The following is a 27,549-nucleotide window of genomic DNA, read 5'->3' on the forward strand; positions in this document are numbered from 1 at the left end:
TTTCTCCCACACTCTCCAATTATTAGCATTTTACCATATTTGTCTTAGTCCATCTCTAAATACACACACCAATATACACAAATGCCTGCAAGAACACGTTCTTTTTTCAAAACCATTTCAGAGTCAGTTACAGACATAATATCCCATTACTCCTAATACTTCAGTGTCTATATCCCCAAAACAAGGATATTCCCCTAAATAATCACAGTATAACCATCATAATGAGGAAATTAAAATTGATACAGTATTACTACGTAATAGACAGAACCCATTCAAATTTCTGCAACTGTCCCAATAGTCCCAAATCTTTTTACCTCATGTAAGGGGGTAAGTAAAAATAATCATTTTTAACTGGCCTCTTCTAACTTCAGTAGGTATCCTTTTTGTAAAATTGCATTATTTTTACAGCAATCATCAAATAAGCTTATTCTAAGATCATTCAAGGCTCTAAGATGAACATTAATGAAAAAGTAATACTCATATTCTTTTATAAGTTTGTGCATGTCACCTAAAAAGCAATAGACAAATATTCTAGAAGAATCTTACTTCAGCTGAGACTACTGAAATGATAATAAAAAGTAGATTCTTTACTAATATTAAAGAAATATTTTCCTGAGAAACTTTTTATTTTTTATTCTATAAATACTATTACATTTGTCATTGAAGCAGTTTACTTTTTTAATGTATATGTTTATTATTTCTAAAATAGTATACACTAATAAAATAAAATTGAGTATATAAGCTAAAGGCAGATATAAAACAGTCAAGGGGCCGGCCTGGTGGCACAGTGGTTAAGTTCACACGTTCCACTTTGGTGGCCCAGGGTTTGCCGGTTCGGATCCCGCGTGTGGACATGGCACCGCTTAGCAAGCCATGCTGTGGTAGGCGTCCCACGTATAAAGTGGAGGAAGATGGGAACGGATGTTAGCTCAGGGCCAGTCTTCCTCAACAAAAAGAGGAGGATTGGCAGCAGTTAGCTCAGGGCTAATCTTCCCCCAAAAAAGAAAAAAAGCATAGTCAACATTTTATGTTTGATGATGGTTAACTTCCTAATAAATACTGGCAGATATTCCAAAACACTCATTGTTATTAACCTATTAAGTAAGAGGCAGTTCACTTTCCAAAGGTTCCACTAAGAGCTACTATGTCGTCTACCTTGAATAAAGTAAAATAACCACTATTAAATTTACTGATATAATTAAAAAATGAATCTGAAAAAGTCAGATTTCTTTTCTTTTTTTTTTTTTTGAGGAAGATTAGCCCTGAGCTAACTGCTGCCAATCCTCCACTTTTTGCCGAGGACTGGCCCTGAGCTAAGATCCGTGCCCATCTTCCTCAACTTTATACATGGGACACCTACCACAGCATGGCTTGCCAAGCGGTGCCATGTCCACACCTGGGATCCAATCCAGCAAACCACAGGGCGCCAAAGCAGAATGTGTGCACTTAACCGCTGCACCACCAGTCAGCCCCATGATTTCATTTTTAAAAAGAAACCTTTACCTAGAAGCTATGAAGATTGTTTGTAAGACAACAGGAATACAATTTATACAAGTTGTTTTCCTAACTAGGGATTTAAAACTAAATTCCTTTATATTATGATGGATACAAATTTTTTGCATGAGAACTTCTCACAGCACACTCAAATAGTTGCACTCACCCTAAAATACAAAAAAATAGGCCTGATTTAAACAACTACATAGGTTGATTTAGAAAATGCTCAAACCAAACACCATGATAGAGCAATTAATACATTCTCACATACATGTTATCAGAATTTCAAGGAAGAGGATCTGTGCACACAAGCTCCATAAGTGATTCACTGATTATATGAGTGTAATATATGAGTGTGTATATGTAGATAAGGAGAGAGAGCGCAATATATACAAAAATGTTACCAGTGAAAAATATTTGCACGGCAAGAATACAGTGTTTATTTTTACATATCCATGTTTTCTAATTTTCTACAATGCATATGCTGCTTTCATAAAAATAGCTATTTTCAACTTTAAAAAACACTGTTTCAGGGGCCGGCCCCATGGCCAAGTGGTTAATTCACGCACTCCACTTCGGTGGCTCAGGGTTTCATCAGTTCAGATGCTGGGCACAGACCTAGCACTGCTCATCAAGCCATGCTGAGGTTCGTCCCACACAGCAGAACTAGAAGGACCCACAACTAGAATATACAACTATGTACTGGGGGGATTTGGGGAGATGAAGAAGAAGAAAGAAAAGAATGGCAACAGATGTTAGCTCAGGGCCACTCTTAAAAAAAAAAAAACTGTTTCAGGCAAAGTTATCACATCTTAAGGAACTATTTAACTAAAAGTGAACTACCAATTTCCAGATGGCTGTCATTTATTGACGTTTCTCTTTATTTTCCTTTCGCTTTTCCTACTATGAGAAACAAGAACATTTACTAAGGTTAAGAGGAGGAACTTTTTTCTCCACTCACAAACCAACTATGACAATTTGAGAAAGAAAGAATATCTGAAGAATTCTAAGAATGAAATTAAATCTACCAGAAAAAGCATAATTTAAGATTCTACGTAAATCAATTTAAGCCCCATCTGCACCAAATATGTGAGAATAAGGTCTATTCTAACATACAGAGAATAGGAGAAATGATCATGTACACAAAAAAAGCAGAGAACATAAAGAATAAAACAACATAAACTTCTCCTGACTCAAGCTGGGAAAGCTGGTTCTGGATGTGAACATTTCTGCTCCGTGCCATGTACTGCTGGGCCCTTTAAGAAACTGAACCAGTCCTATGCCACAAAACCACCTGGGCTCTAGCTGGCGTTTTAAAAAGCCACAGGTGAAAAGAATTACTGAGTCTAAACAGAACCTCTCACCTTTTATCTCATGGCTGACTTGAGGCAGTGATCTCCTTACCACTGATAATTATCCATAGTTAAACTAAAGAACTAGATCTGCTAGTTAATTTATTTAAAAGAATATTTTCAAATATAAACAGACAAGATTCATCAAAAAAACAATACACAGTCATGTGTCGCTTCATGAGGGGGACACGTTCTGAGAAATGTGTCATTAGGTGATTTCATCGTTGTGCAAACATCATAGAGTGTACTTAAAAAACCTAAAAGGTAGGACCTACTACACACCTAGGCTATATGGAACTCATCTTACGTGACCACCATCGTGCAGGTGGTCCATAATTGACTGAAACATCATTATGCAGCACATGACTATATGTAAAAGAAATGGAAATGGTCACATAAAATGCAAAATGTACAAGTGCTCAGAAAATATATCCTAGCACTCAGACCTCAGTTTCTAAATATCATTCTCCAAAACAAGAACCAGGGCTTGAAGAAACAGGTGATTCCAAACTGGGACAGCAGAAAGTACAAGATGAGCCTAGAACATTTTATGGTGCAAGAAAATACGAAAATGTTCAAAAAATAATGGAGACATGTCAAAAAGCCAGCTTGAGGGCTCCCAATGGCCACAATCAGGGGCAATTTGAGAAAGAAAATAAATAACAGAGTAATAGATTATAACCTAGAGAATACAATTAGAATCTCTAAGTTCATTCAGATACAAATAAATGAATGAATGAATGAATGAATGGGGGCAGGAGATAGGAAATCTCTTCCTTACTTAGGATTCCAAATAAATGTAGAAGGGATGATGGATTTAGTCACCATTTGGCAATCACCACAGTAATAACTGTTTCAATCAGGAGTCATTGGTGGATGCTAAAATTAATATGTGAAAGTACAACAAGAAACAACATATATGTGTCTCAAGGTGTCTCCCCAACAAGATATATATGAATTATAAAGAAAAAAATAGTAACTTTACAGTGGAGAAACTGGCAGGCGACACACTAACTAAGTAACCAAAGTTATCACAAATACTGGGAAAAATCACTTTCATATGGCTACTTGAGGATGTGCTGAGGACACAACATCACTTCTGTGATACTCCTACCAAAAGTGCACTAACATGAATCTGATCAAGGGTAACATTAGTCAAACCCAAAATGAAGGACATTCCACAAAATAACTGCTCTGTACTCTTCAACAATGTCAACATCATGAGAGATAACAGAAAGACTGAAGAACAGTTACAGATTCAAGTATACTCAAGACACATGACAACTAACAGCAACATCTGATCCTGCACTGGATCCTGGACTTGAAAAAATACACTAATGGGACAACTGGCAAAATTTTAAAAAGGTCTAAAGATGAGATAATAGTATTGCATTCTTAATTTTAACTATTATACTCTGATTATTTAAGAATGTAAGCTTGTTTTCTATGAAATACACAACAAGCTTATTAAAGGTAAGAGAGAATTATATCTGCAACTTATTCTCAAATGTTTCAGAAAAACAACATGGGGAAGAAACCAATGATATGGAAAAGGATGATAAAGCAAGTGAATTAATATCTTAACATTTGAGGAATTTCATGGAAGGGCACACAGGAATTTCTTGTACTGTCTTGAAATAATTTCATGAAAGTTTCAAAAATAAAAAGTATTAGAAAAAAATACCCCTTTTAACCAACAAAATGTGCAAAAACTTTTACAAGATGGCTAAAATCCACTGTTGGCAGAGGTGGTTGCACACCAAGGCTCTGAAACCTGGTTGGGGGAAAGCAAACCCAAACAATCTTTTTGCAGGATAACTGATCAATTTAGCGTGGTCTTTCATCATTCCATTTATAAAATCCTAACCTATTAAAAACAAAATATCTATCTAAAGGTGTTTATATAGACATGAGTACATATGTGCAAATGCACAGAAAATGTTTTGGAAGCATAGGTACTACACCGTTAAAAGTAGTTACCCCTGTGGAGACGAGATGAGTGAAAGTAAAACGTGTCTTACTTTTATCTCTACAAAGTTTTACACTTTATTATTTTTTTACAATGACCATATATGACTTTTTAAATTCAAAAATAATTTTAAACAAAAGGGACAAAAGAAAAAGTAACGGAGAGAGACTCAAAACTAGATAGTGATAGCAAGAGAGCAGCACAGCGTGTAAGCCACGCACGCCAAGAGCTGGGAAAATCTACGTGAGAGCAGATCATCTCTAAGAAACACAGACGTGTCCCAAAACAATGGTGAGAACAGAACACTCTAGAGCTGCGCTGTCCAATACCATAGCCACTAGACGCTTTGAAATGTGGCTAGTCTAAAATGTGCTATGGGAGTAAGAGACACAAGGGATTTCAAAGACACAGTAGTAAATAAAAGAAGGTAAACTATCTCATTAATATTTTTATATGGATTACATATTGAGGTGATATTATTTTGGAAATAATAGATTAAATAAAATATATTATTAAAATTAACTTCTCCTGTTTCTTTTTACTTGTTTAATATGTCTACCAGCAAATGTAAAATTACGTATGTCTTACAATATATTTCTACTGAACAATGCTGCTCCAGACTTTTTTTTTTTAAGATTTTATTTTTCCTTCTTTTCTCCAAAGCCCCCCAGTACATAGTTGTACATTTCAGTTGTGGGTCCTTCTAGGTGTGGCAGGTGGGACAGCGTCTCAGCATGGCTTGATGAGTGGTTCTAGGTCCACACCCAGGATCCAAACCAGCATATGGATTCTACTCAGGAATACTGCTTACTTCTGACACATCACTTCAAAATGTCCAGTTTGGTTCTCATGAATGATAACCAATTCTCTATTTATTAGACATAGGCTTTGCTTTCTCAACCACACGTATGGATATAAATAAATATCCTATATACGTGATCTAACTTTTCCACAAATCAGATTATATACAAATTTAAAGTCATTATTTTATAATGCAGGATAAAAAGTATAATAAAACATTGACACCCATTCCATCCCAAAGAACAAATTTTTCTTTTGTAAAATCAAGAAAAGTCACACAAAAAATTGTACACTAATGTTCCTAGCAGCATTAGCTATAGTAGCCAAGAAGTCAAAACAACCCAAATGTCCATCACTGATGGATAATTAAGATGTGGTACAGCCATACAATGGAAAATTATTCAGCAATAAAAAGGAAGGAAATACTAATAATATGCTTCAACATGGATGAATCTTGAAAATATTATGCTAAGTGAAAGAAATCAGTCAAAAAGACCACATATCGTATGAATCCATTTACATGAAATGTCTACAAGAGGCAAATCTACACACAAAGAAAGCAGATCAGTACTTGTTAGGGGGTGAGGGATTAGTAAGTGGGAAGAGGGAGTGACTTAATGTGTACAGGATTTCTTTTTGAAATGATGAAAATGTTCCAAAATTGATCCAAGTGATGATAATACAACTCTATGAATACACTAAAAAGCTTGAACTGTACACTTTAAAATGGATGAATTGTACGGTATGTGAATTATATCTCAATAAAGCTGTTATTAAAGAGAGTAAAAAATTAACCAATAGAAAAATGAATACAAAAAAAATTTTCGTATCAATCTTACTGAGAACACTCTGAGGTCTTTCCTTTATTCTGATAGTCCATTATACACTGAATAAGATGGTTATTTTCATCCAACATCTGAAACAAAATTAGAAAAAGTTTATTGTAAATCTAATGCATCAAGTAAAATTTTTAAAAATCCCTCAGATTTCTAGAAATGTTTATCTATATAGGAACTGAAACCACTCAGGTCTTTAAATCTTATTTTACAACTTTGGAATGATATGTTTAATCAACAATTTTTTTAATAACTCTATTCCAATTATTCTCCCTCTGAATTATTACCCGAAGCCCAGAAGGGAAAATTTGGAGTCTCTTTTGTATTCAAACATTTAATTACCTCTGCTATCTGTAATAGAAGCTTTAGCCTGTTAAGACCAAAAGTTAGAGAATCCAAGATGGCTTTGCATCATTCTAATGCTCTGTAGTAGTAAAGAAAAATTCTGTCCTTATCCAGAATGAAGTACATACATGAAAACTTCAGCCCAGGAGGCTTGAGGTGATAGCTGCCTAGTTTCCAAGTTTTATACAGTAGTACAGTTTTGTGATTCTCCAAACATGAAATAATCAAATACGATCATTCCTATGTATGTATAATACTTACTGCAGACTTTATGAGCTTACCTTGTAATTACGTTGACCCAAGTTTTTTTTAAAAAGCCTATCAATTTATCAGTCTTCATCTTATAACAATTCAAAGCAATACTGGCTTTGAGAGTTAATTCCTCTAAGCAAAGTGGCAATTCAGGAAAGAATAATGATATAGCAATCATGAGCCCAGTTAGTTTGAGTGCCAGCTTTGCTATCCTGTGCAAACCACTTAAGATTTCAGGGGTTCAGATTTATCTGTAAGATCAAGGGACAGAAGCAGATGTTCCTCCTGAACCTGCCTCACCCTTCTAGGATTCAATGAAAGCATTAAGTATGACACCATAATCACTCAATAATTTAGGTAACCTAGCTCTTTTAACTAAAATGAAGATCCATTTAACATTGTGTGTGACTTTTTTTCTGCATATGAATCATAATCTTCACTTGCTGGAAAAAAAAATTAACATGGCCTTCCAAAAAGTGCAGTAATTTCTTAAATAGAACCATTGAATGCCCAAAAATTTGTCCTTAAAATGCTTTAGTCCAATCTATCAGTTTGACAACATATCTTCTCAGTAGGTTCCTCAACCTAACAAACTTCACCGTTAGAATGTCTCAAATCTAATATCAATCCCTCACACTGTTAGAATGAGGCACTTAATTAGGAATCCATTTTCTCTTCTCATCTGAGGATGAAAACTAATTGATCAGCATCTCCTGAATTAGTCACCAATGAGAAATATCTTAAGATGTATGAAAGAAAAACTCTTTGTAGAAAAAAAAAGAAAAACTTAGGACTTTTCTACAGCCTAAAAGTAAAAATAAAAAGTGAATCCCTCCAGAAACATATTTTGTGTGTGTGATCTTGGAGCTGTCTCCCAGCCTGCAGACAGCCCAACGCACAATATGAACGCACTGCACTTCCAAGCACTGCCAAGCCGATTTGTTCATAAAATAACGCAACAGTTGGGCACACGTCAAACGCCACACAACAAAGACCCTGATAGCAAACAGAAGCCGATTAACATAATCTATTGGGCACTCGATGGTGCCCTGAGTGGTACTAAAAGTTGACTTTTGTTCCATTTTCATCCTTGGTCCAGTGCATACAACAAAATCGAAATATTGAAGGTCAACTGCTAAATTTAGCAAGTAACTTTTCCAAGTCTGGCTGACTACAATTCAGAACGCTGCCCTGCTCAGAGGCCACAAGAGGTGGAAGACAATAAAGAACCTTTGTATCCCTAACTGGCAGGAACACAGCAGCGAGAGAGGCAGCGCTACCCTCTCAAGAGGACTCAGTTCCCTGTGTATTTATCGCGACTTCAGTAATTGGCCACGACTATCAGACTGTCCCCGCCACCAGACTCTAAGCTCCATACAGGCAGGGACTACAGCGCATCACTGTGACCTCAGCGCCCACCCCAGGCGCTCAAAGAATATGAGCTGAGAATATAAGGGGCTAAAAGGCGCACCCCGAAGGGAGATGGGGACTCCGAAGCTAATCCCGAAGTGCACAGGGATCTTCCTCGACCGCCCCGCAGACTTTACCTAAGGGTCCAGGCAGCGTCCCCCAAGTTCCCCGGGGAGCTCCCCAACTCGGCCCGAGTTTGCAGCGCCGCGGAGGGAGGCGCCCAGCGCTCCGTCTTCCCCCGGCCGCCCGCGCTCCGAGGTCGGCTCTGCACCGAGCGGCCGGCGCGCGGGGCGGGGCGGCGCCAAAGTAACTCCGGCGCGGCGCGCGGGCCCGCGGGGGTACGCCGGCCCCAACACACGGCCCGGCCCCGCGCGGCCGCCGCCGCCGGGCACACGCGCCCAGCCACCCGAACGCCGCCGCAGCCCTCGAGAAAGCGGGCGACGGTGACTTGGGCTTTTGTGCCCGTAGCAAAGAGCCCGGACGCGCGAAGGACTCCGTGGGGAACCGGTCCGCCCTCTTCCGCCCCCCACTCAGGCACGGCCCGCGGCTCGGGTTCCCACACACGGCCGCCTCCCAGCAGGCCCGCCTCCGCCCCGGCCCGGCCGACTCCCGGGCCGGCCCGGCCCCCGCTGTCTCTCCCAGGGGCGGGACGTCCCGGCATCACCGGGCCCGCGAGGGGTCACCTTCTGAATCGCGGCGGGAGTGATCTCCCCTTTGCCTCGCTGCCTGGGGGCTGCGAACGCCACAGACATGTTGCCGCCGTCAGCACTCTCGGCAAGTCCCGAGCGCTCCGGGGGAACGGCAAACTGGGGGAAAAGACGCCGGCCTCTCGGGCCGAACCACCTCGGGAATGCTGGGAGGGGGGATGCTGCAGTGCCGAACCCACAGCCGGCCCGTCCGGCCTAAAGGAGGAACTCTGGATCGGCCAAGTCCTGTTTTCGGTGCGTTCGTTGGCAACCACTGCCCAGGGAGAACTTTCCTGTTCTGACCGACCTCTGGTCCCTCCACCTTTCTTTCGCCGCCCCCCCCGTCCGTTTGCGCGAATGGTAGGGCCGCGCCCCAGTCCTCCCTCCGCTTCAGCGATTCAGGAAATGGTCCCGCCGCCGCGGGAGAGGGAGAGGCCGGGGCAGCCCCTGTCACAGGAAATGCGAGCGGCCGAGCCGGCCCGCCCCTTCGCGCGGGTGCAACTTGCCTCCTTCTCCGGCGCGCCGACGCGCCCCTCCGACTGCGCTCGGCCCCAGACCTCGGTCAGTTTTTCCAACTTTGGCTGCACCCCTCCCGGGAAGACGTGGCCGCCCTGAGTCGTCCGGGCACCGGGGAAAGCGGAGGAGGAAGGTTAGGACCCGGTTCGTGCACACCCGTGGGGCATCCACCGAGAGAAGGCAGAGGTGGCAGGACGAGGGGAGCGCGGATTCGCTGGTTTAAATGGCTCGGCTACGCCCCAAGTGCGCACCTCCGAGGCCGCCGCCGCACACGCACACGGGCGCGCCGAAGAGTTGGAAAGTGAGCCTGACCCAAGATCGGGAAGCGAAGACGGTGGCCGGTAGCCAGCGGGAGACGGGCACCCTGGCCAGAGCGGCCGCAGGTGCGGAGTTCGCCTCTGAGGACACACCCTTAGCCGAAATGCGGGTCGACTTCGTCTGACTTGGATCTTTGCAAATAAGTTTTGAAATAGGGCATCCTCACTCTTTTCTTTTCCAATTATATACTAAGTGCCTTGTAAATTATGCTCAAGCTGCCAGGCTTCCAATCAGTGTGAGGGGAAAAAACCAAAGCTTTCAAATTATGGGAGGAACATGGGTAAATGTGGATAACGTGTTGGTGTGGGCTTTTTAAAAAAATTATTAGTATTCTGTAAATTTAGACTTCCATAGAACACAAAGGAAAAGTTTATGTTAAATGTCATCCAACATTGAGGTTCAAAAATAAGTCTCTCCGTTTATATATAAAATAAACTGGAAAAATAAAGGAAAAGTGCATATTTTTTTATTTGTTTCAAATAAATGGTCTTCACAAGGAGATCATGAGTTTCGTTCATTCAGCAAATTTGGGTGCACTCCCTAGGTTTTATGCTAGGCACCTAGGATACGGCTGTGAACAAGCTGGACGTCAGACCTCCTCCCAAGTAGCTTATATTCTCATAGAGCTAAACGACCAGAAACAAGTAAATAAACATGCATATATGTAAAGTTATAAGAAAGACTAGCAAACAGGGACTCAGAATGACAGGGGCACTCAAAGTCTTGTCCACCACTAACACTGTATGTCCAACACCTGGCTTTCATCATCATGTCTTGATGTTTAGACAAAAGTGACTTAGTTAAGAACAGTATTTCAGTAGGAAAAAATTTCAGTAGGAAAAATTGTTTAAATTACAGCTTCGCAACAGCAAGAAAAGAAAACAATTCAAAATAGGTAACATCTGCTTGAGGCATTTATTCCTTCAGAGCCTCAGGGTAGGGCTTAGGGCACCCACAGCCCCTAGGCATGGATAACCACAGCCTTTCCTGTGATACCATATTATGTGCCATAAAAATTTTATGTGCCATAAAAATACCATTATTTTCTGTGTGTCCATCACTTGAAATCAGTTGGGAAGCACTGGTGTAAAGGTCCAGCCAAAAACAGAAATGATCTCGGTAACAGAAGACACTTTAAAAGGACCCTACCTTACTCTCAAGCTTCCTTGGTAAACCCAGTCACCTTGACCTGGAAAAGTAAATTCAGAGAGTGAGAGGGAAGGTTTCAGCCTGGAGGAACTTTCTTAGAATTTTGGAACCTTTGTAACTGTAAGAGCCCTAAATTAGGGGGAAGATAGTTAGGGGCAGCTAGTAAATCCTGTCTTGTTTCACCATGAGTTTTGAATGGAGGGGAGTCCCAAGGTACAGATTAAGTGGTAGCAGAGTTGGGAGGAAAAGGAGAATAAAGAGGCCCCAGCACTTAGTTAAGGGGAAAATGGAGAATGCATATGCGAAGTTGGCCCAAATTTGAGAAATAACTCTGGGAACTTAAAAATGAGCTACCCAGGCAGCATTTCCCCAACCAGAAAAATCAGCAGACAGCTGAAGAAGGAACTGAAGTCACATAACAAAGAGGTAAAAGGGCTTTTAGAATAGTCCTAATAGAAGATATACGATGGCTCAGAATAAGTAAAATAATCTGCATGAACAATTAAGTCTTGATTATTCACACTAATGAATGCAAAATAGATATGCAACAAAAAAAGGTAATAAGAAAATTGTCCATGTTTGGTTTTCAAATATGTTTCAATTTTTTATTTGTTTTATATGAATTTGTATTCCTTAAATGTGTTTCACTGAACTGAGAAAGTGAAGTGCTCCAGGAGTATACTCAGTATTTAGTGAAACTATATAGTCATGACATTAAAAATTATCCTAATCTACAAAATCATAGCATGCCTTTCAGATAACTGGGATAACTTTACTTTCATACAAGCATTTCTTTAATACTTATTGTTTTATAATTAATAGAATATCTGTACTATCAAATTTGCTGATACTTTAGGCCCCTGTGCTGCCATATATTCTTAGAATATATTGGGAAGGCATAGACCAAGCCTGTCTGCTCATAATTGGGCTCAGAGCAAAACCCCTCAGGTAATATCTTTCAAAATATTTCTGCTCACTGTCTCCATGGCATTTGATGAGTCATTCTGAGTTGTGGCTTCCACAGATTTCAAGACTATAAGGAGGAAAACATACATCTCTTTATATAATGGTTATTTCAGGTAAGAATAAATCACCTTCCCCAATTCTCCATAAAAGACATTATTTTCAATACTCTAGAAGATTCCATTCAAAGAAGACTATAACAAAGCCTACCTGGGGCATTTCCATCTCTTCTTACAGTAGCAAACATTGAATGAATTAAAGAGGTGCTGAATCAATTATATTTTGGGGTTTAATGTTATAGGAAAGTATTGCTCTTTAAAAAAAATTAGTTTCTATGTGACGCTCTCTGCAATCTTAACTCAGTGTGACAAATGCACAGGTTTGGAGTTCCCAGTTCTCACACCTATGGCATGATATCGGATAGGTCATTTCTGTATTTCATTTGCCTTCCTGGAAAACAACTATCCTTTCTAAAAGGCTATTAGAAATAATAAGATGTTTAATTATTTATCTAGCATTGATTATGCATAGCCACTGTGCTAAGTGATTATCTTATATTAGACTCTTTAAGATTGTCCCACTTTTAACAGGTAAAATGTGTAAAAGACGTGGGATGTTGTAAATTACTAAAGAAGGATAAGATTTGTACTTAATAACCTAATAAGGAGAAAAATATATACTTTACAACTAGAAATGGTCCAAAGTGCTTGAGAGTGCTGGCTACCCTTGCTAAATTAACTAGCCATAATTTAGAGATCAAATGACTTTTTTTTCACATTTAGCATGTTTGCTCACCTTGTACATGATGTGCAGTTACTCGGCCGTTAGTAAAAGAATAAAACTCTTCTTAAACTACTTCCCAATTTATAGAGGATGATAATATACTAATTTCCCTATGACTTGTTATGCATTGTTTACTAATTTCCCTATGAAGGGGTGTGGCAGGCAGAATAATTTCATCCTCACAAAGATAACCCACTTCCCAATCCTCAGAACGTGTGACTATGATAGGTTACATGGCAAAATGGAATTAAGGTTGCAGATGGAATTAAGGTGGTTAACCAGGTGACCTTAAAATACAGAGATTAACTTGGATTATCTGAGTGAGCTCGATGTAATCACAAATATCCTTAAATGGGGGAGAGGGAGCCTGAAGAGTTATAATCAGAGAGATGGCATCTTGAGAAAGACTCAACCAGCCATTGCTAACTTTGAAGATGGAGGAGGTCAAGAGCCAAGGAATGTGGGTGGCCTCTAGAATATGGAAAAGACAAGGAAGCATATCCTTCCCCTAGAGCCTCCAGAATGAACACAGCCCTACTAATACCTTAATTATAGCCCGGTAAGGCCCATTTTGTACATCTGACATCCAAAACTGTAAGAGAATAAATTTGTGTTGTTTTAAGCCGTTCAGTTTGAGATAATTTGTTTAGGCGGCAATAAGAAACCAATACAATGGGTTTTTTTCTATCTAACATTTATGGATGAATGAGGAAATGTGCACTAAAATATTGATGTTACTCAACATATTAGAAACTACTGACCTAATGTATATTAAACTAACCTAACAATCACATTTATCATATATTTTCTTTAAAAGAAAAATAATAGCATAATATTATAACACAGTCCTGTAGACACTATGATTTTAGCCTTCCAGCCTCCCGATTTGTGAGAGAATAAATTTCTGTTGTTTTTAAGCTACCAGGTTTGTGGTAACTTATTACAGCAGCCATAGGAAACTACTACAGATGCCCGCATAACTCAATGGAGAAAGGATTGATTTGGAACAGCTAGATATCCATGTTTTTAAAAATGAACTTTGGGGCCCAGCCCATGGCCTAGCGATTAAACATGGCATGCTCCACTTCAGTGGCCCGGGTTTGGTTCCTGGTGCAGACCTACACCGCTTGTCAACGGCCATGCTGAGGTGGCAACTCACATACAAAATAGAGGAAGATTGGCACAGATGTTAGCTCAGGGCGAATCTTCCTCAGCAGGAAAGAAAGAGAGAGAGAAAGACCTTTGAACTTTTCCTCACATATACACAAAAGTTAACTTGAAATAGATTGTAGACCTAAATGTAAAAAGTAAAACTAGAAAACTTATGTAAAAAAAAAAAGGAGAAAATCTGGATGACCTTGAGTTAAGCAAATATTTCTTAGATATGACACAAAAAGCAAGAAGCATAAAAGAAAAATTGATAAATTGGATTTCATTAAAATTAAAAACTGTGCTCTTCAAAGCTATTGTAAAAAAAATGAAAAGGCAAGCCATAGTCTGGGAGAAAACAGTGAAACATGAAAACAAAGAACTTGTATCCAGATTATAATAAACCCTTACAAGTGAGTGATAAGACAAACAACCCTATTAACAAAAATGGACAAAAGATTTAAAGACACTTGACAGGGGCCTGCCCGGTGGCCTAGTGGTTGGGTTCGCACACTCCGCTTCTGCAGCCCAGGGTTCGAAGCTTCGGTTTCCAGGCACAGACCTACACACTGCTCATGGGGCCATTCTGTGGCAGTGTCCCATATACAAAGCGGAGGAAGACTGGCACAGATGTTAGCTCAGGGACAATCTTCCTGAAGCAAAAAGAGAAAGATGACAACAGATGTTACCTCAAGACCAATATTCCTCACAAAAAATAAAAATTAAAATAAAAAAAGACACTTGACAATGATGCTATATGTGTCCAATAAATATGTGAAAAGTTGCTCTCCACCATTAATCATCATGGAAATGCAAATTAAAGCCACATTGAGGAACCACTACATACGCACTAACATGGCTAAAATTAAAAAGAATGACATCATCAAGTTTTGGAGAGTATTTGGAACAACTGGAACACTCATACATTGCTAGTGGGGATGAAAAATGATACAACCACTCTGGAAAACAACTAGTATAAAGTTAAACATACACTTCTCATATGACCCAGCACTGCACTTTTGGGTATTTACCCTTTACCCAAAAGAAATGAAAATGTACTGCCCAAAGACTTGTATGTGAGTATTCATAGCACTTTTGATAAAAATAGTGTAAAGCTGTAAACAACCCCAAATATCCAAAACAGGTGAATGGATAAATTTTTATACATTCACACAATAGAGTACTGCTCAGGAAAAAAAGGACTGAACTATTAATATACACAACAAAATGGATGAATCTCAAAAACATACGTTGCATAAAAGGAGTCATATACAAAAGGGTACATACTGTTGATTCCATTTATACAAAAATATATATAAGGCAAAATGAATTTAAAGTGTTACAGTGACAGAAAGTAGATTGATGGTTGAGTGGGGACAGGGATGCGGGGATGATGACTACAAAGGAGCATAAGGGAACTTTTTGGGATGATGAAAATTTTCCATATTGTGGTCATGGTCACATGGGCGGATACATTTGTAAAAGCTCACCATACAGAGGCCAGCCTGCTGGCGCAGCGGTTAAGTTTGTAAGCACTTTGGTGGCCTGGGGTTCACTGGTTCAGATCCCAAGTGTGGAGATAGGCACCGCTTGGCAAGCCATGCTGTGGCGGTATCCCACATATAAAGTAGAGGAAGGTGGGCACAGATGTTAGCTCAGGGCCAGTCTTCTTCAACAAAAAGAGGAGGATTGGCAGCAGATATTAGCCCAGGGCTAATCTTTCTCAAAAAAACCCTCACCATACTATACAAAATTTAAATATTAATTAAAATACTTCCTAAGGAAAAAAGTGTCAGAATTCTTGTTGGTATTGCATTGAATATCGAGATCAATTTGAGCTATCCAATTCATGAATCTGATATATACCTTCCCTTATTTCAATCTTTAGGTTCTTCTAATAATATTTTAGGTTTTTCTGTGTAGAGGTCTATATTTCCTGGAAATATGTCATACATGATATCTTTTTTCATTTTCTAATTATTAGTTTCTGGTTTGTAGAAATACAATTGATGTGTTTTACAGCAAACTTTTTTTTTTTTTTTTGCTTGAGGAAGATTTGCCCTGAGCTAACATCTGTGCCAGTCTTCCTCTTTTTTGTATGTGGGTCGCCACCAGAGCATGGCTGACGAGTGGTGTGGGTCTGCACCCAGGATCCAAACCTGTGAACCAGGGCCACCAAAGCAGAGGGTGCCAAACTTAACTACTATGCCACAGGGCCGGCCCCTGTTTTGTATCAATCTTGTGTCCATCAACCTTCCTAAATTGACTTATTAACTCTAGTAATTTATCTGTTATTTATTTTGGACTCTTTACTATGTACACAATTAGGTTATCTAAAAATAATAAAATTTTCAATTCTTCCTTTCCAATACTTAAAGTTTTTATGTCTTTTTTTATTGTCTTTTACCACTTAAAAGGAACTGCAGTACAAAATTGAATAGAAGTGACATAGCAGGCACTCTCATGTCTGTTGCTGATCTCAAATGAAAAAATTTCCAACATTTAACCATCAAGTATAATATTTTCTGGAGGTTTCTTGTAAAGCCCATTGGCAGATAAAGGAAATTTCTTCCTATTCTTACATTATGAGTCACTAAGACTGTATGACATGATGAATTTTATTAAATGCTTTTCTGCATTTATTGAGGTAAATTTCTTCCCTCTATCTCATAAGTCAGCAAACTTTTTCTACAAAGGACCAGATACTAAATATGTTATGTCTTGCAGGCCATCTGGGCTGTTGCAGTTATGCAACTCTGCCATTTTAGCAGGAAATCAGTGATAGAAATATATAAAAGAATGGGCATAGCTGTGTTCCAATAAATCTTTATTGACAAAAACAGCCACAGCAGTGGGCCAGATTTGGTCCCAGGGCAGCAGTTTGACAACTCCTGCTTTATTCTATGAATGCAGTGAATTACATAGATTGCTTCTGAGAACAAACTCAACTTGGTAGTGATGTGCATGTGATGGATATCTTTTTGAATATTACTTGTTCCTATTTATTAATATTTTGCTTAGTATTTTTGCATGCATATTCATGAGTGAAATTGGCCTGTTATTTTCCTTTCTTGTAGTTTCCTCAGGTTTTGTTATTAAGGTTATATGGCTTCATAAAACAAGTATGAAAGCAGCCTCTCTTTTTCTATTTTCATGATAAATTTATGTAAGATTGGCATTCTTTCTTAAATGTTTCATAGAGTTCAGAAGTGATGCTACCCCAGGCCAAGGGTTTTCTTTTTGGCAATGTTTTATTTATGGATTTAATTTCTTTAACACATTTGGGAACACTGAGACATTTCTCTTATTGCTTGTATCAATTTCACTGAGTTATGTTTTTCCAAGAATTTGCCCATTTAATCTAAATTTTCCAATTTATTGGTATGAAGTTACTCATAACTTTTTAATGTCATTAAGATCTGTAATAAGGTCCTCTTTTCATTCCTAATATTATTTTTGTCTTCTTTTTTCTTGATTACTCTTGCCAATGATTTATCAATTTTATTAGCCCTTTCAATGATCCAACTTTCAAACTTGTTTACATTCTCTACTGTATATTTTCTAATTCATTGCTTTCTATCCTTATCTTTATTATTTCCTCCCTTCTACTTTCTGTGGGTTTAATAAGCAGTTTTTTAATCTAACATCGTAACATTGCTTAGGTAATTTTAGCCTTTCTCCTTTTCTAATGTGTTCATTTAATGCTATAATTTCCCCCTTACGCACTGCTTTGGCTGCATCATACATGTTTTAATATATTTTTGGTATGATTCGGTTCAAATATTTTCTAATTTCCATTGTGAATTCTTCTTTGACCCATGATATTTAGAAACACATTTCTTAATTTTCAAACACATGGGTGTTTTCTAATTACGTTGTTATTACTGATTTCTGGCTTCATTCTCTGGGGCCAGAGAATATATTCTGTCTGATTTCAATCCTTTGAAATTTATAAAACTATCTTCATGGCTTACCATATAGTCAATTTTTGTAAATGTTCCATGTTTGCTCAAAATGTATGTGTAGTCTATAGTTGTTTGGTATAGTGTTTATATATGTATATGTATACATACTTATATATAAAATATATAATATATATATAATATATTATATATACATATTAGACCAAGTTTATTATGTTGTTTGAATATTCTACATTGTTTTAAACTTTTTGTCTGCTTATTTTATCAATTATCAAGAAAAACTAGAGGCCAGCCCTGTGGCCGAGTGGTTAAGTTCGTGCACTCGGCTTTGGCAGCCCAGGGTTTCACCAGTTGGGATCCTGGTTGCGGACATGGCACCGCTCATCAAGCCATGCTGAGGCGGCATCCCACATGCCACAACTAGAAGGACCCACAACTAAAAATACACAGCTATGTACTGGGGGGCTTTGGGGAGTAAAAGGAAAAATAATCTTAAAAAAAAAAAGAAAGAAATGTTAAAATCTCCAACAATAATTGTGGGTTTCTCCATTTCTTCTTTAGTGCTATCAATTTTTCCTTTATCTGTCTTGAATATGTAGTTGACATTAGGTACAAATTTAGAATTGTTAAGTATTCCTGGTAAACTAAACCTTTTATCACTACGAAGTCACCCTCAATATCTCTTGCTATGCATCTTGACTTAAGGTTGACTGTGTTATACTAGCTCTTTTTGTTTAGTGTTTGCATGAAATATCTCTTCCATGCTTTTACTTTCGAATTTTCCTTATCCCTTAGTTTAATGTTTATATCTTGTAAGCAGCATATAGGTGCATTTCTTTTTATCCAGTCAGAAAAGTTTGACCTTATAATTGAAATACTTACTCCATTATAGAGAATATAAATATTAATCTAGTTAACTTGAAATATACTATAACACTATGTGCTTTCTATTTTTCTGGCCTGTTATATGTTTCTTTTTCTTTCTTTTCCTGTGTTTTTAAAAATATTTATTATTTTATTATAATAAAATACTATAATATATATGGTTACACATTTTTATATGATTCTTTTAGTGGTTTCCTCAGAGATTACAATATGCATTCTGGATCAATTAAAGTCTAATATAAATTAGAAATTTTACTACTTTCCGCAACAAGGAAGGGAAGTTAGAACACTTTAACTTCATTTGTCCTCTTACCCAAATTATATATTATTTTCTCATGTATTTTAATACTGTACATATTTATAAACCCATAAGTGATTATGATTGTTTTATTTGGTTAATAGCTATTTGAAATTATGCATATTTTTACTCTTGATGCTGTTTATTTATTCCTACATCTCCCAACTTCTATCTGTGATAATTTCCTTCTGTCTGAAGTACATTCTTTAGTATTTCCTTTAGTAAGTGTCTGCTGGTCACTAGTCTTTTCTGTTTTTTTGTGTGTGAAAAATATCTTAATTTTGCCTTCAATTTTGAAGGATATTTTCACTAGATATAGAATATCAGCATTGTTTTTATTTTCTTTGAGCGTGTTGAAGGTAGCCATTTCATATGTCAGTATGGAAGTCAGCTGACAGTCTTTTTATTGCTCCATTTTGGTAATACGCCTATTTTTTTCTTTAGATAGCTTTAAGATTTTCTCAATGTCTGGTTTACAGAAGGTTTATTGTGGTTTTGCTTAGTGTGAATTTCTTTTACTTATGCCGCTTGTTGTTAATAGTTTTCCTAAATCTGTTGCTTGATTCTTTTGTCAGTTTTGAAAATTTCTAAACAAAATATATTTACATGTTGCTTCTGCCCTATTTTTCTACCTCCTATTGTTCTGGTACTGTTCTGGTACTCCAATTATAATCTATGAGGTTTTTCAACATATCCAGTACATTGTAAATTCTTTTCAGTGTTCTCTATCTTTCTCTCTCTCTCTGCTTTGATATGGAAACATATATATATATAATTTTTTTAAAACCTATCTTCTAGCTGCCCACTTCTCTCTTCAACCAGGTCTAATCTGATTTTAAATCCATTTATGGAGCTCTTAATCTCAATTAATGTCATTTTATTTCTACAATTCCCAATAGGTGCTTTATTGATAGTTCTAGTCTCTGCTGAAAATCTTCATCTTGTCTTTAATCCCTTGAATAAAATTCATTTGCTTATTTTGAAAATCTGCATCTGTTGACCGCATTATCTGGATCTGCATCTGTTTCTGTTGCCTGTTGTTCTCTTGTTCTTTGGTCACATTGTTTCTTTTGTGTGCATGGTTATTTTTGATTGAGCACAGGATATTGCATATGAGAAACTGCCATAATAATTGGAGGTTCTGCATGATATTGTCTTCCTCTACAGAGAATTTACTTTTGCTTCTGGTAGCTAGCTAATCATCTAGGGGCACCAGCAATGCTTTATCCCAGTGCTTCCAAACTTTTTCGCCTTAGGAACACTTTACCCTCCTAAAAAATATTGAAGACCTCAAAGCGCTTTTGTTTATATGGGTTATATCTATCAATATTTACCATATTAGAAATTAAAACATTTTACTTATTATTTTAAAATATTAAACTCATTACATATTGACACATTTCACATAGTTCAATTTAAAAACCTATATTTTCCAAAATTTAAAAAAAATAGTGAGAAGAATGAAATTATAACGTCTGACAATAGAATACAGCTGGATTCTCCTATCTGCTTCTACATTCAAACTGTTGCAATATGTTATTTTCATTGAAATACTGGGGGAAAAAACCTTACAAAGATATGTATTGGAAAATAGAGGAGTATTTTTACAGCCATTTTAAATCACTTCAGATCAAACATTCAGTGATTTCAATCATTGGATTTTCTTTGTTACCAGACAAACAGTCAAAAGGTGGTAGTTTCTTAAAGTTAGTTGAAATTTGTAATCTAAAATGATCAATGAACATTTAGTACTCTGTTACATTAAAATCCATTAGTCTATGTAGCAATCTGAACATCTCTTTTATTTATGCATGATTGTGTATCATACTTCTGTCATTGGAAAATACTGCTTCACTGCATTATGCATATCTTCCAAATGTAGAACTATGTAAAAAATCACATTCTAACATCACCACCAATCTCATCAGTAAAATCTTTAATTGTGGAGTTTTCAAGTTCATGGTGATGGATACAAGTCTTCCAAAATTCTGATTTTTGCTTAAAAGCTTGATTTTATCTTTGGAAACACAGACTATCTGTTGTTTTTCTTGAAGTGATAGGCTAATTTTGTTCATTTTCAAGAAATGTCTGCCCAAATATCTAACTCTGAATAACCACAGTGTGTCAGTCATTCTTTCAAGTATAAATGGTGTTCCATGCGAAAGGGGCTAGATCATCTAGCAACTCAGATTTACAAAAATGCTTTATCTCAAGCTAACCATCTTACTTTGAAGGCAGCCAAAGTGCCTTACATGTACTTCCGCTTTTGTCATTCTGAATATTAAAAACATAAGTACTCAGGAGTCAAGATCTAATAAAATTAATAACTTACTGCTTATTCAATGCCATTATAAATGAAACTGACATTTGTTTTCACGGGTGCTTGGTAGTAAAGAATACAATGTGTACTCGTACAGTTTGGTGCTACTGCCTTGATTCATGCTAAGGCTCCAGTAGTTTTACCCATTTCTTTTGCACTGTCAATGTAGACAGTCAGTGAAAGAGCAAATACTGTTTTAACATTATCACTATCTTTTGACATCGTGAATCCCTTGAAAGATTTTTGGGTACCTCAAAAGATCTGTGGACCAGAGTTTGAGAAACACTGCTTTATTCCAATCATAGATTGAGGTGATACAAAACTTGGTGTTTGGTGGTGCAGTGGTGAAGTTTGCACGTTCCGCTTCTCAGCGGCCCGGGGTTTGCCGCCGGTTCAGATCCCTGGTGCGGACATGGCACTGCTTGGCAAAAGCCATGCTGTGGTATGCGTCCCACATATAAAATGGAGGAAGATGGGCATGGAAGTTAGCTCAGGGCCAGTCTTCCTCAGTAAAAAGAGAAAGATTGGCAGTAGTTAGCTCAGGGCTAATCTTCCTCAAAAAAAAAAAAAAAACAAAAAACAAAAAACTTGGTGTTAGTCCCTGTGAGAACAGAACATTTTTGGTTCACTCTTACTTCTGGGTTGTGGCCTTTGGGTCCCAAACAAATGCCTAGATGTTTACCATGACTCCTATACCGACAGGCTTTGAACTCTACTTTTTGTCTATCAAAGGTCTGCTTCACTTCCATCTAGGCATTGGAATCGGCAAATACCTCAAGGGGAAAATGCTAGGCTTACCCCTACAAGTTTTCCTTCTCTTCTGAACCTTAGCACTACAAATCCTCTTCCTTGCTGGCTATTTGGAGTCAGCACATATATATATAAATATATATATATTTTTTAATATTTTGTCAGGTTAAGTTTTACTTATTTTGTTAATATTTTGTAGTGGTGAAGTTCAGCATGCTCCACTTCAGCGGCCCGGGTTCATGGGTTCAGATCCCAAGTACAGACCTACACCACCTGTCAGCCATGCTGTGGCAACAACCCACATACAAAATAGAGGAGCATTGGCACATTAGCTCAGGGCTGATCTTCCTCAAGCAAAAAAAAAGAGGAAGACTGGCAACAGATGTTAGCTCAAGGTGAACCTTCCTCAGCAAAAACAAAACAAAACAAACAATGTTTTCCAGTATTTCTAGTTGTTCTCAATAGAAGACTTGGCTCAAAACATCAAGACTGCCATTCCTGGAAGCTTCTAGGCATTAAACTGTGTTGTGCTCATTATTTAACCATAAAGATAAATTATGCTTGCTATGAAAATTTTAAAATAAAACAGATATAAAGTTTAAAACAGTAACTTCTCTCTCCTTACCATGTCTCCCCACTCTCTTTCCAATCCCTGGGCTCCTGCAAAGAAAATCACTTGTGTCAACTTGGTATATGTCCTTTCACTCTTTTCTCTACAGATCTAGAAACATATAGTTGTACATACAAAATTTTAAAAAATATACAAATGAGTTCATGCTACATTTTTACTCTTCCTAATTTCTCTCTTACAGAATAATCAACTTTTTGGTTAACTCAATAATTAATAACAACAGTTAACATTTTTCAAGAGCGTATCTGTGTCAGGGACTGCCGTATGTGTACTAATACATTATTTCATCTGCTCCTCACAACAACCTCATCAAGTAGGCATTATTATCCTCATTTTACAGGTGAGGAAATCAGGTTCTAGTGAAGTAAAATATATTTATCCAAAGCCACACTGTTAAGCTGCTGTGTAATGTGAATCCTAAATGTGTTAATTAATCCTTGTCAACATTTTAATGCTATCATATTTCTGAAATATATGCTACAGTACATTGTAACACTTTTGAAATGCCTTTCAGTCAAAGCCATACAAATATTTTCCACCAATGTCAATGTCCTGGTTCTGACACTATACTACAGTTATATAAGCTGTAACAAATCAGGTAAACTAAGTAAGGGGTACAAGGGACCACTCTGTGCTATCACTGGAACTTCCTGTGAATTGATAATTATCTTAAAATAAAAAGTCACAAAAAAGGTACATATTTAATGATTCCATTTATGTAAAATTTTTGAAGTGATGCAATTATACAAATGAAGAATAGATTAGTGCTCTCCAGGTGTTGGGGAGAGGAGGAGAGACGGCTGTAAGTGGGCAGCACAAGGAATCTTCGTGGTCACAGAACAGTTCTGTATTTTGATTGTGGCAGTGGTTACACCAAACCAATCTACACATGATAACTTGCACAGAACTACATACACACACACACAAAGGAATACATATAAAACTGGTAAAATGTGAATAAGCTCTGTGGGTTATACCAATGTCATTTTCCTGGTTTTGTTATTGTACTATAATTATGTAAATATTACCACTGAGGGAAACTGGTTGAAGGGTACAGGGGACTTCTCCGCACCATTTTTGAAATTTCCTATCTATAATTATTTCAAGATGAAAAGAAAAAATGGTGATTATTTAACAAGAACACTAAAACACTTTTTTTTTTTTTAAGATGGGTACCTGAGTTAACATCTGTTGCCAATCTTCTTTTTTCCTTCTTCTCCCCAAAGCCTCCCAGTACTCAGTTGTAGGTCCTTCCGGTTGTGACATGTAGGATGCCACCTCAGCACGGCCTGATGAGCAGTGCCATGTCTGCGCCCAGGATCAGAACCAGCAAAACCCTGGGCCACCGAAGCAGAGCATGTGAACTTAACCACTCAGCCACTGGGCCAGCCCCACTCAAACACTTCTTAACTAACAGCTTCTTGCAAATGTTGGTTTATCATAACATTGTAAAATTTCAGAAACTCTTAAAAAGTTAGAGTGAGTTGTTTGGGTCAGGAATTATTGTTTTTCTCAGTAGAATCAAACTTTTCAAGAGTTTCTAATATTAAAGAAAAAAGATGAGGGATAAATACAAATTTCTTTTAGTAGTCAGCTAAAATTCTGAATTAAGTATTTGCAATAGAGAGTATTAAGTTTTCCTCTTTGTGGGTAATTATTCTTTTTTCATTAAGGTTCTTTTTCATTAAGGTTGGTTTCACCAAGCTCAAGATCTTCCCCAATGGAAAATAACATATATTAAACAATGCATGAAAGGTAATAATAGTTAAACTTACCTGGCTATTACTACCCACCAGGCACCATTTTAAGTTATTTATGCCTAGAAACACATTTAAACTTCAGAACAACACTTTCCTACTGGTTTTTAAATATTCCCATTTTATTGATGAGGACAAAGAGACAAGAGTTGTTTCTCAGCTAGTAACGTTGTACCAAGTTATACAAACTTTCTACTATAAATTTTCAGATATTTTTAAAGTAGCATGCTTTAGGCTTTTAAAAAGTTTCTTTGGAGCCCACTGGTGGTGTAGTGGTTGAATTCACCCACTCTGCTTTGGTGGCTCTGTTTGTGGGTTCAGATCAGAGGAAGCTACACACTGCTCATCAAGACATGCTGTGGCAGTGTCCCACATATAAAATAGAGGAAGATTGGCATGGATGTTAGCTCAGGGACAATCTTCCTCACCAAAAAAACCCAAAAAACACTTTGATTAAAATAGTATTAATTCCTTCCATTAGCATTAGTTTGATGGACTATTTACTCTTTAATGGACTATTTGCTCATTTGCTCTATTTTGGTCACAAGACAGAAAATGGAAGAAGTAACAATATTTTGAAAATTATAATTCTTTTCTTGAGTTAAAATGACATAAGAAGAGAGAGAGAGAAGGAAATTTAAAATTTGAAGCTCAAAGGAAGAGGTGGAAATTTAACTTACTACTGGTTCTTGAAGAGGTCTGTGAAAACAAAAATACCGAATGGCTTTAGTTCTCACTGTTAAGCCTTAATCTTTGAAGTCATTTTTCTAACTGGAGTGATCTGCCACCTCCCCGGGGCAACCTCGTAGTGGGAAAACCGGAACGTATGCGCTAAGCGCTAGCGTAGCGGAGGAACTCTGCCAACTTGTAGGCACAGCCTCGCACTGGCCGGCCGGCGGGATGACTTCCGAGATGGGCAGCATCTTGAGACGCGTGCGCGAGCACTTCCTGGCGGCATCTTGAGGAAGCACTTCCGCGTAGCCGGTGGTGGCAAGAGGGATCCCGCCGGCGCCCTCCGCTGTGGTAGCGTTGGACACGCAGCAGATATCGCGGTAGCCTTGAGCGATGGCATCTCGGTATGACCGGGCAATCACTGTCTTCTCCCCAGACGGACACCTTTTCCAAGTGGAATACGCCCAGGAAGCGGTGAAGAAAGGATCCACTGCGGTGAGCGAGCCACTTCTTGACCACCGCCCCCAGCTTGGTGTCAGGCCTTCCTTACCCCGCAGGCCCAGCCCACCCCTCGGTGTAAGGGGACAGGGAAGGAGAGTCTCCTATTTGCCAAAATCGCTTCGTTCCTGTTATTGCGGGAGATGCTGTTTCTAAAATTTGGGCTGGAAGTGGCGGAGTAGAAATTGGTCGATTTCACAGATATCTCTTGTGCAGTTGCGTTTGCTTAACGATAGCGACAGACGCAAAACTGGTGTGTGAGGGTGTGTGTTGCAGCCTTGACTCTGGAAGAGATGCTAATGCTGTGTTTGGCAATAAAGCAAGCAAAGACTTCTTTTAGCCTGTAACAGCTTACCTGAGTGCGCACAGCCCCTTTCATCGGGAATTCGCAAACGCATGGTAAAGTAACAGTTCCTTCATGTGGGGAGCTTTTTAATAATAATTACAATAAAAATTAAAAATTGATCATGGCTGCCCTTGAAATATGGACTAAATCAATGTAAAATTAAATCCTTGTCAAGGAGACAGTTAAAAACGCTAATCCACTTAAACGCTTTCACCTGTTAAAAATAATTGTCCTAAAATTTGCACATGACTATTTGGCAGCCTTTTAGAGGCTGGAAACACCAAGAATCTCCACCCTTTGCCACTGTTTTTCAAGAATCTCCTCGCTTTGCCACTGTATTTCGTTTGTTTTTTAAATAATACTGTAATTCCTTGAGAGATTATACTCTTCTCTAAATTTACATACCCACATTTCTGAAAAACTTTTAAATACTCAGGATAGCAGTAATACTCCTGCCAGGTTTTAATTATATTTAATAATCTTAGTGATTTATAAAAATTAAAAAGGACGAAAGCGCCCTGGTGACCAAAGATCTGTTACCCCAAATCTTCCAGGCCTTTGAGTTCAGAATGATCCGATTTTTTTTAAGCTCTCAAATTTCATGAGCATGTGTGTTGTGTATTTTGGAAATTGAGACACTAGCTATGAGAATACACAGTGCATTTCTGAGTCTAACAGTGTCTGTATTTTCTCTCACTTTCCATACCAACTTAGTTATGGAAGGAAATAATTCACTTTTATTATAAATCTATCAAATGTAAAGTGGTAAAAAAAAATAACACTAGAAAGCATCTTATCATTTTTAAAGTATTTTTCTATTTAATTGGGCCCACTAGTTTTGCTTCTGTTTTATAAGTAATTTTTTTAGAATTGTAAATTTAAGGAAAGCCTGATGTAGCTTAAACCAAAAGGGTACCATTTTGATAAAAACAAAAAGTTATATAATCCCCAGCATGGCATGAAGCATATGGTTAGAAAATAATGCCCAAGTTTTAGAGCCTGAAATAAAGGGAGTAATGGGAGAAGACTGGGGTGTAATAAGAAACCACATTGGCTCATTTAAAATGTTTTAAGAATGCTATAGAACTGATTGATAGTTCCTTTGTAATGAGCTGTAAAAGGGTAAGGATATAAAAATACCTATAGTGGGCATTTTTAAAGATACATTGGAAGGATGAGACAGTTTTGTCTCAGGATCCTGAAATTATAATTTGCATCTTTGTATGGAGTTATTCACCATGTTTCCTTGAGAGTGCTTGACCTTTTACATGGGGTAAAGTTTTTAATGGCGTTTGTTTATTAAAATATGTCACCAAATAGTCTGTCTATAAACAAAGTTGAGCTGATGAATTATAAATAAGCCCAAGGTGACTGGTTTGGGCCAGTATGTAGAGGCTTTATTATTTAGTAATGTAAAAAGTTTTATGGGCCACAATTAGAGGCCTT

The 27,549-nt window shown here is 37.8% G+C and overlaps 2 protein-coding genes and 1 long non-coding RNA gene across 10 annotated transcripts in view; 1 reads left to right on the top strand and 2 right to left on the bottom strand.

The window, feature by feature from the left end:
* Positions 1–9,558, bottom strand: part of SS18 (SS18 subunit of BAF chromatin remodeling complex) — an 80,636-nt gene extending 71,078 nt beyond the window's left edge. For 2 of the 8 annotated variants that reach the window (XM_070627508.1, XM_070627506.1), the window contains exons 1-2: positions 9,143–9,309; positions 6,456–6,532 (exon numbers count right to left, since the gene is read on the bottom strand). In XM_070627508.1, coding sequence (XP_070483609.1) covers positions 6,456–6,532; positions 9,143–9,211 — 146 coding nt within the window. In that variant the 5' untranslated portion in view covers positions 9,212–9,309. Of the gene's footprint in view, positions 1–6,455; positions 6,533–8,596; positions 9,064–9,142 lie in introns of those variants that run through there. The other 6 variants (XM_008535756.2, XM_008535754.2, XM_008535757.2 and 3 more) reach the window with 6 other exon arrangements.
* Positions 9,559–11,706: 2,148 nt separating this feature from the next.
* Positions 11,707–27,549, bottom strand: part of LOC139084519 (uncharacterized) — an 80,429-nt gene continuing 64,586 nt past the window's right edge. The window contains exons 2-3 of the long non-coding RNA XR_011541958.1: positions 22,825–22,859; positions 11,707–14,676 (exon numbers count right to left, since the gene is read on the bottom strand). This is a non-coding gene — a long non-coding RNA (uncharacterized lncRNA). The remainder of the gene's footprint in view (positions 14,677–22,824; positions 22,860–27,549) is intronic.
* Positions 25,428–27,549, top strand: part of PSMA8 (proteasome 20S subunit alpha 8) — a 42,220-nt gene continuing 40,098 nt past the window's right edge. The window contains exon 1 of the mRNA XM_070627512.1: positions 25,428–25,754. Within this exon, the coding sequence (XP_070483613.1) occupies positions 25,653–25,754 (102 nt within the window). The 5' untranslated portion in view covers positions 25,428–25,652. The remainder of the gene's footprint in view (positions 25,755–27,549) is intronic.

The sequence above is a fragment of the Equus przewalskii genome, chromosome 7 (genome assembly GCF_037783145.1).
Source record: "Equus przewalskii isolate Varuska chromosome 7, EquPr2, whole genome shotgun sequence".
NCBI classification, from domain to species: Eukaryota; Metazoa; Chordata; class Mammalia; order Perissodactyla; family Equidae; genus Equus; species Equus przewalskii.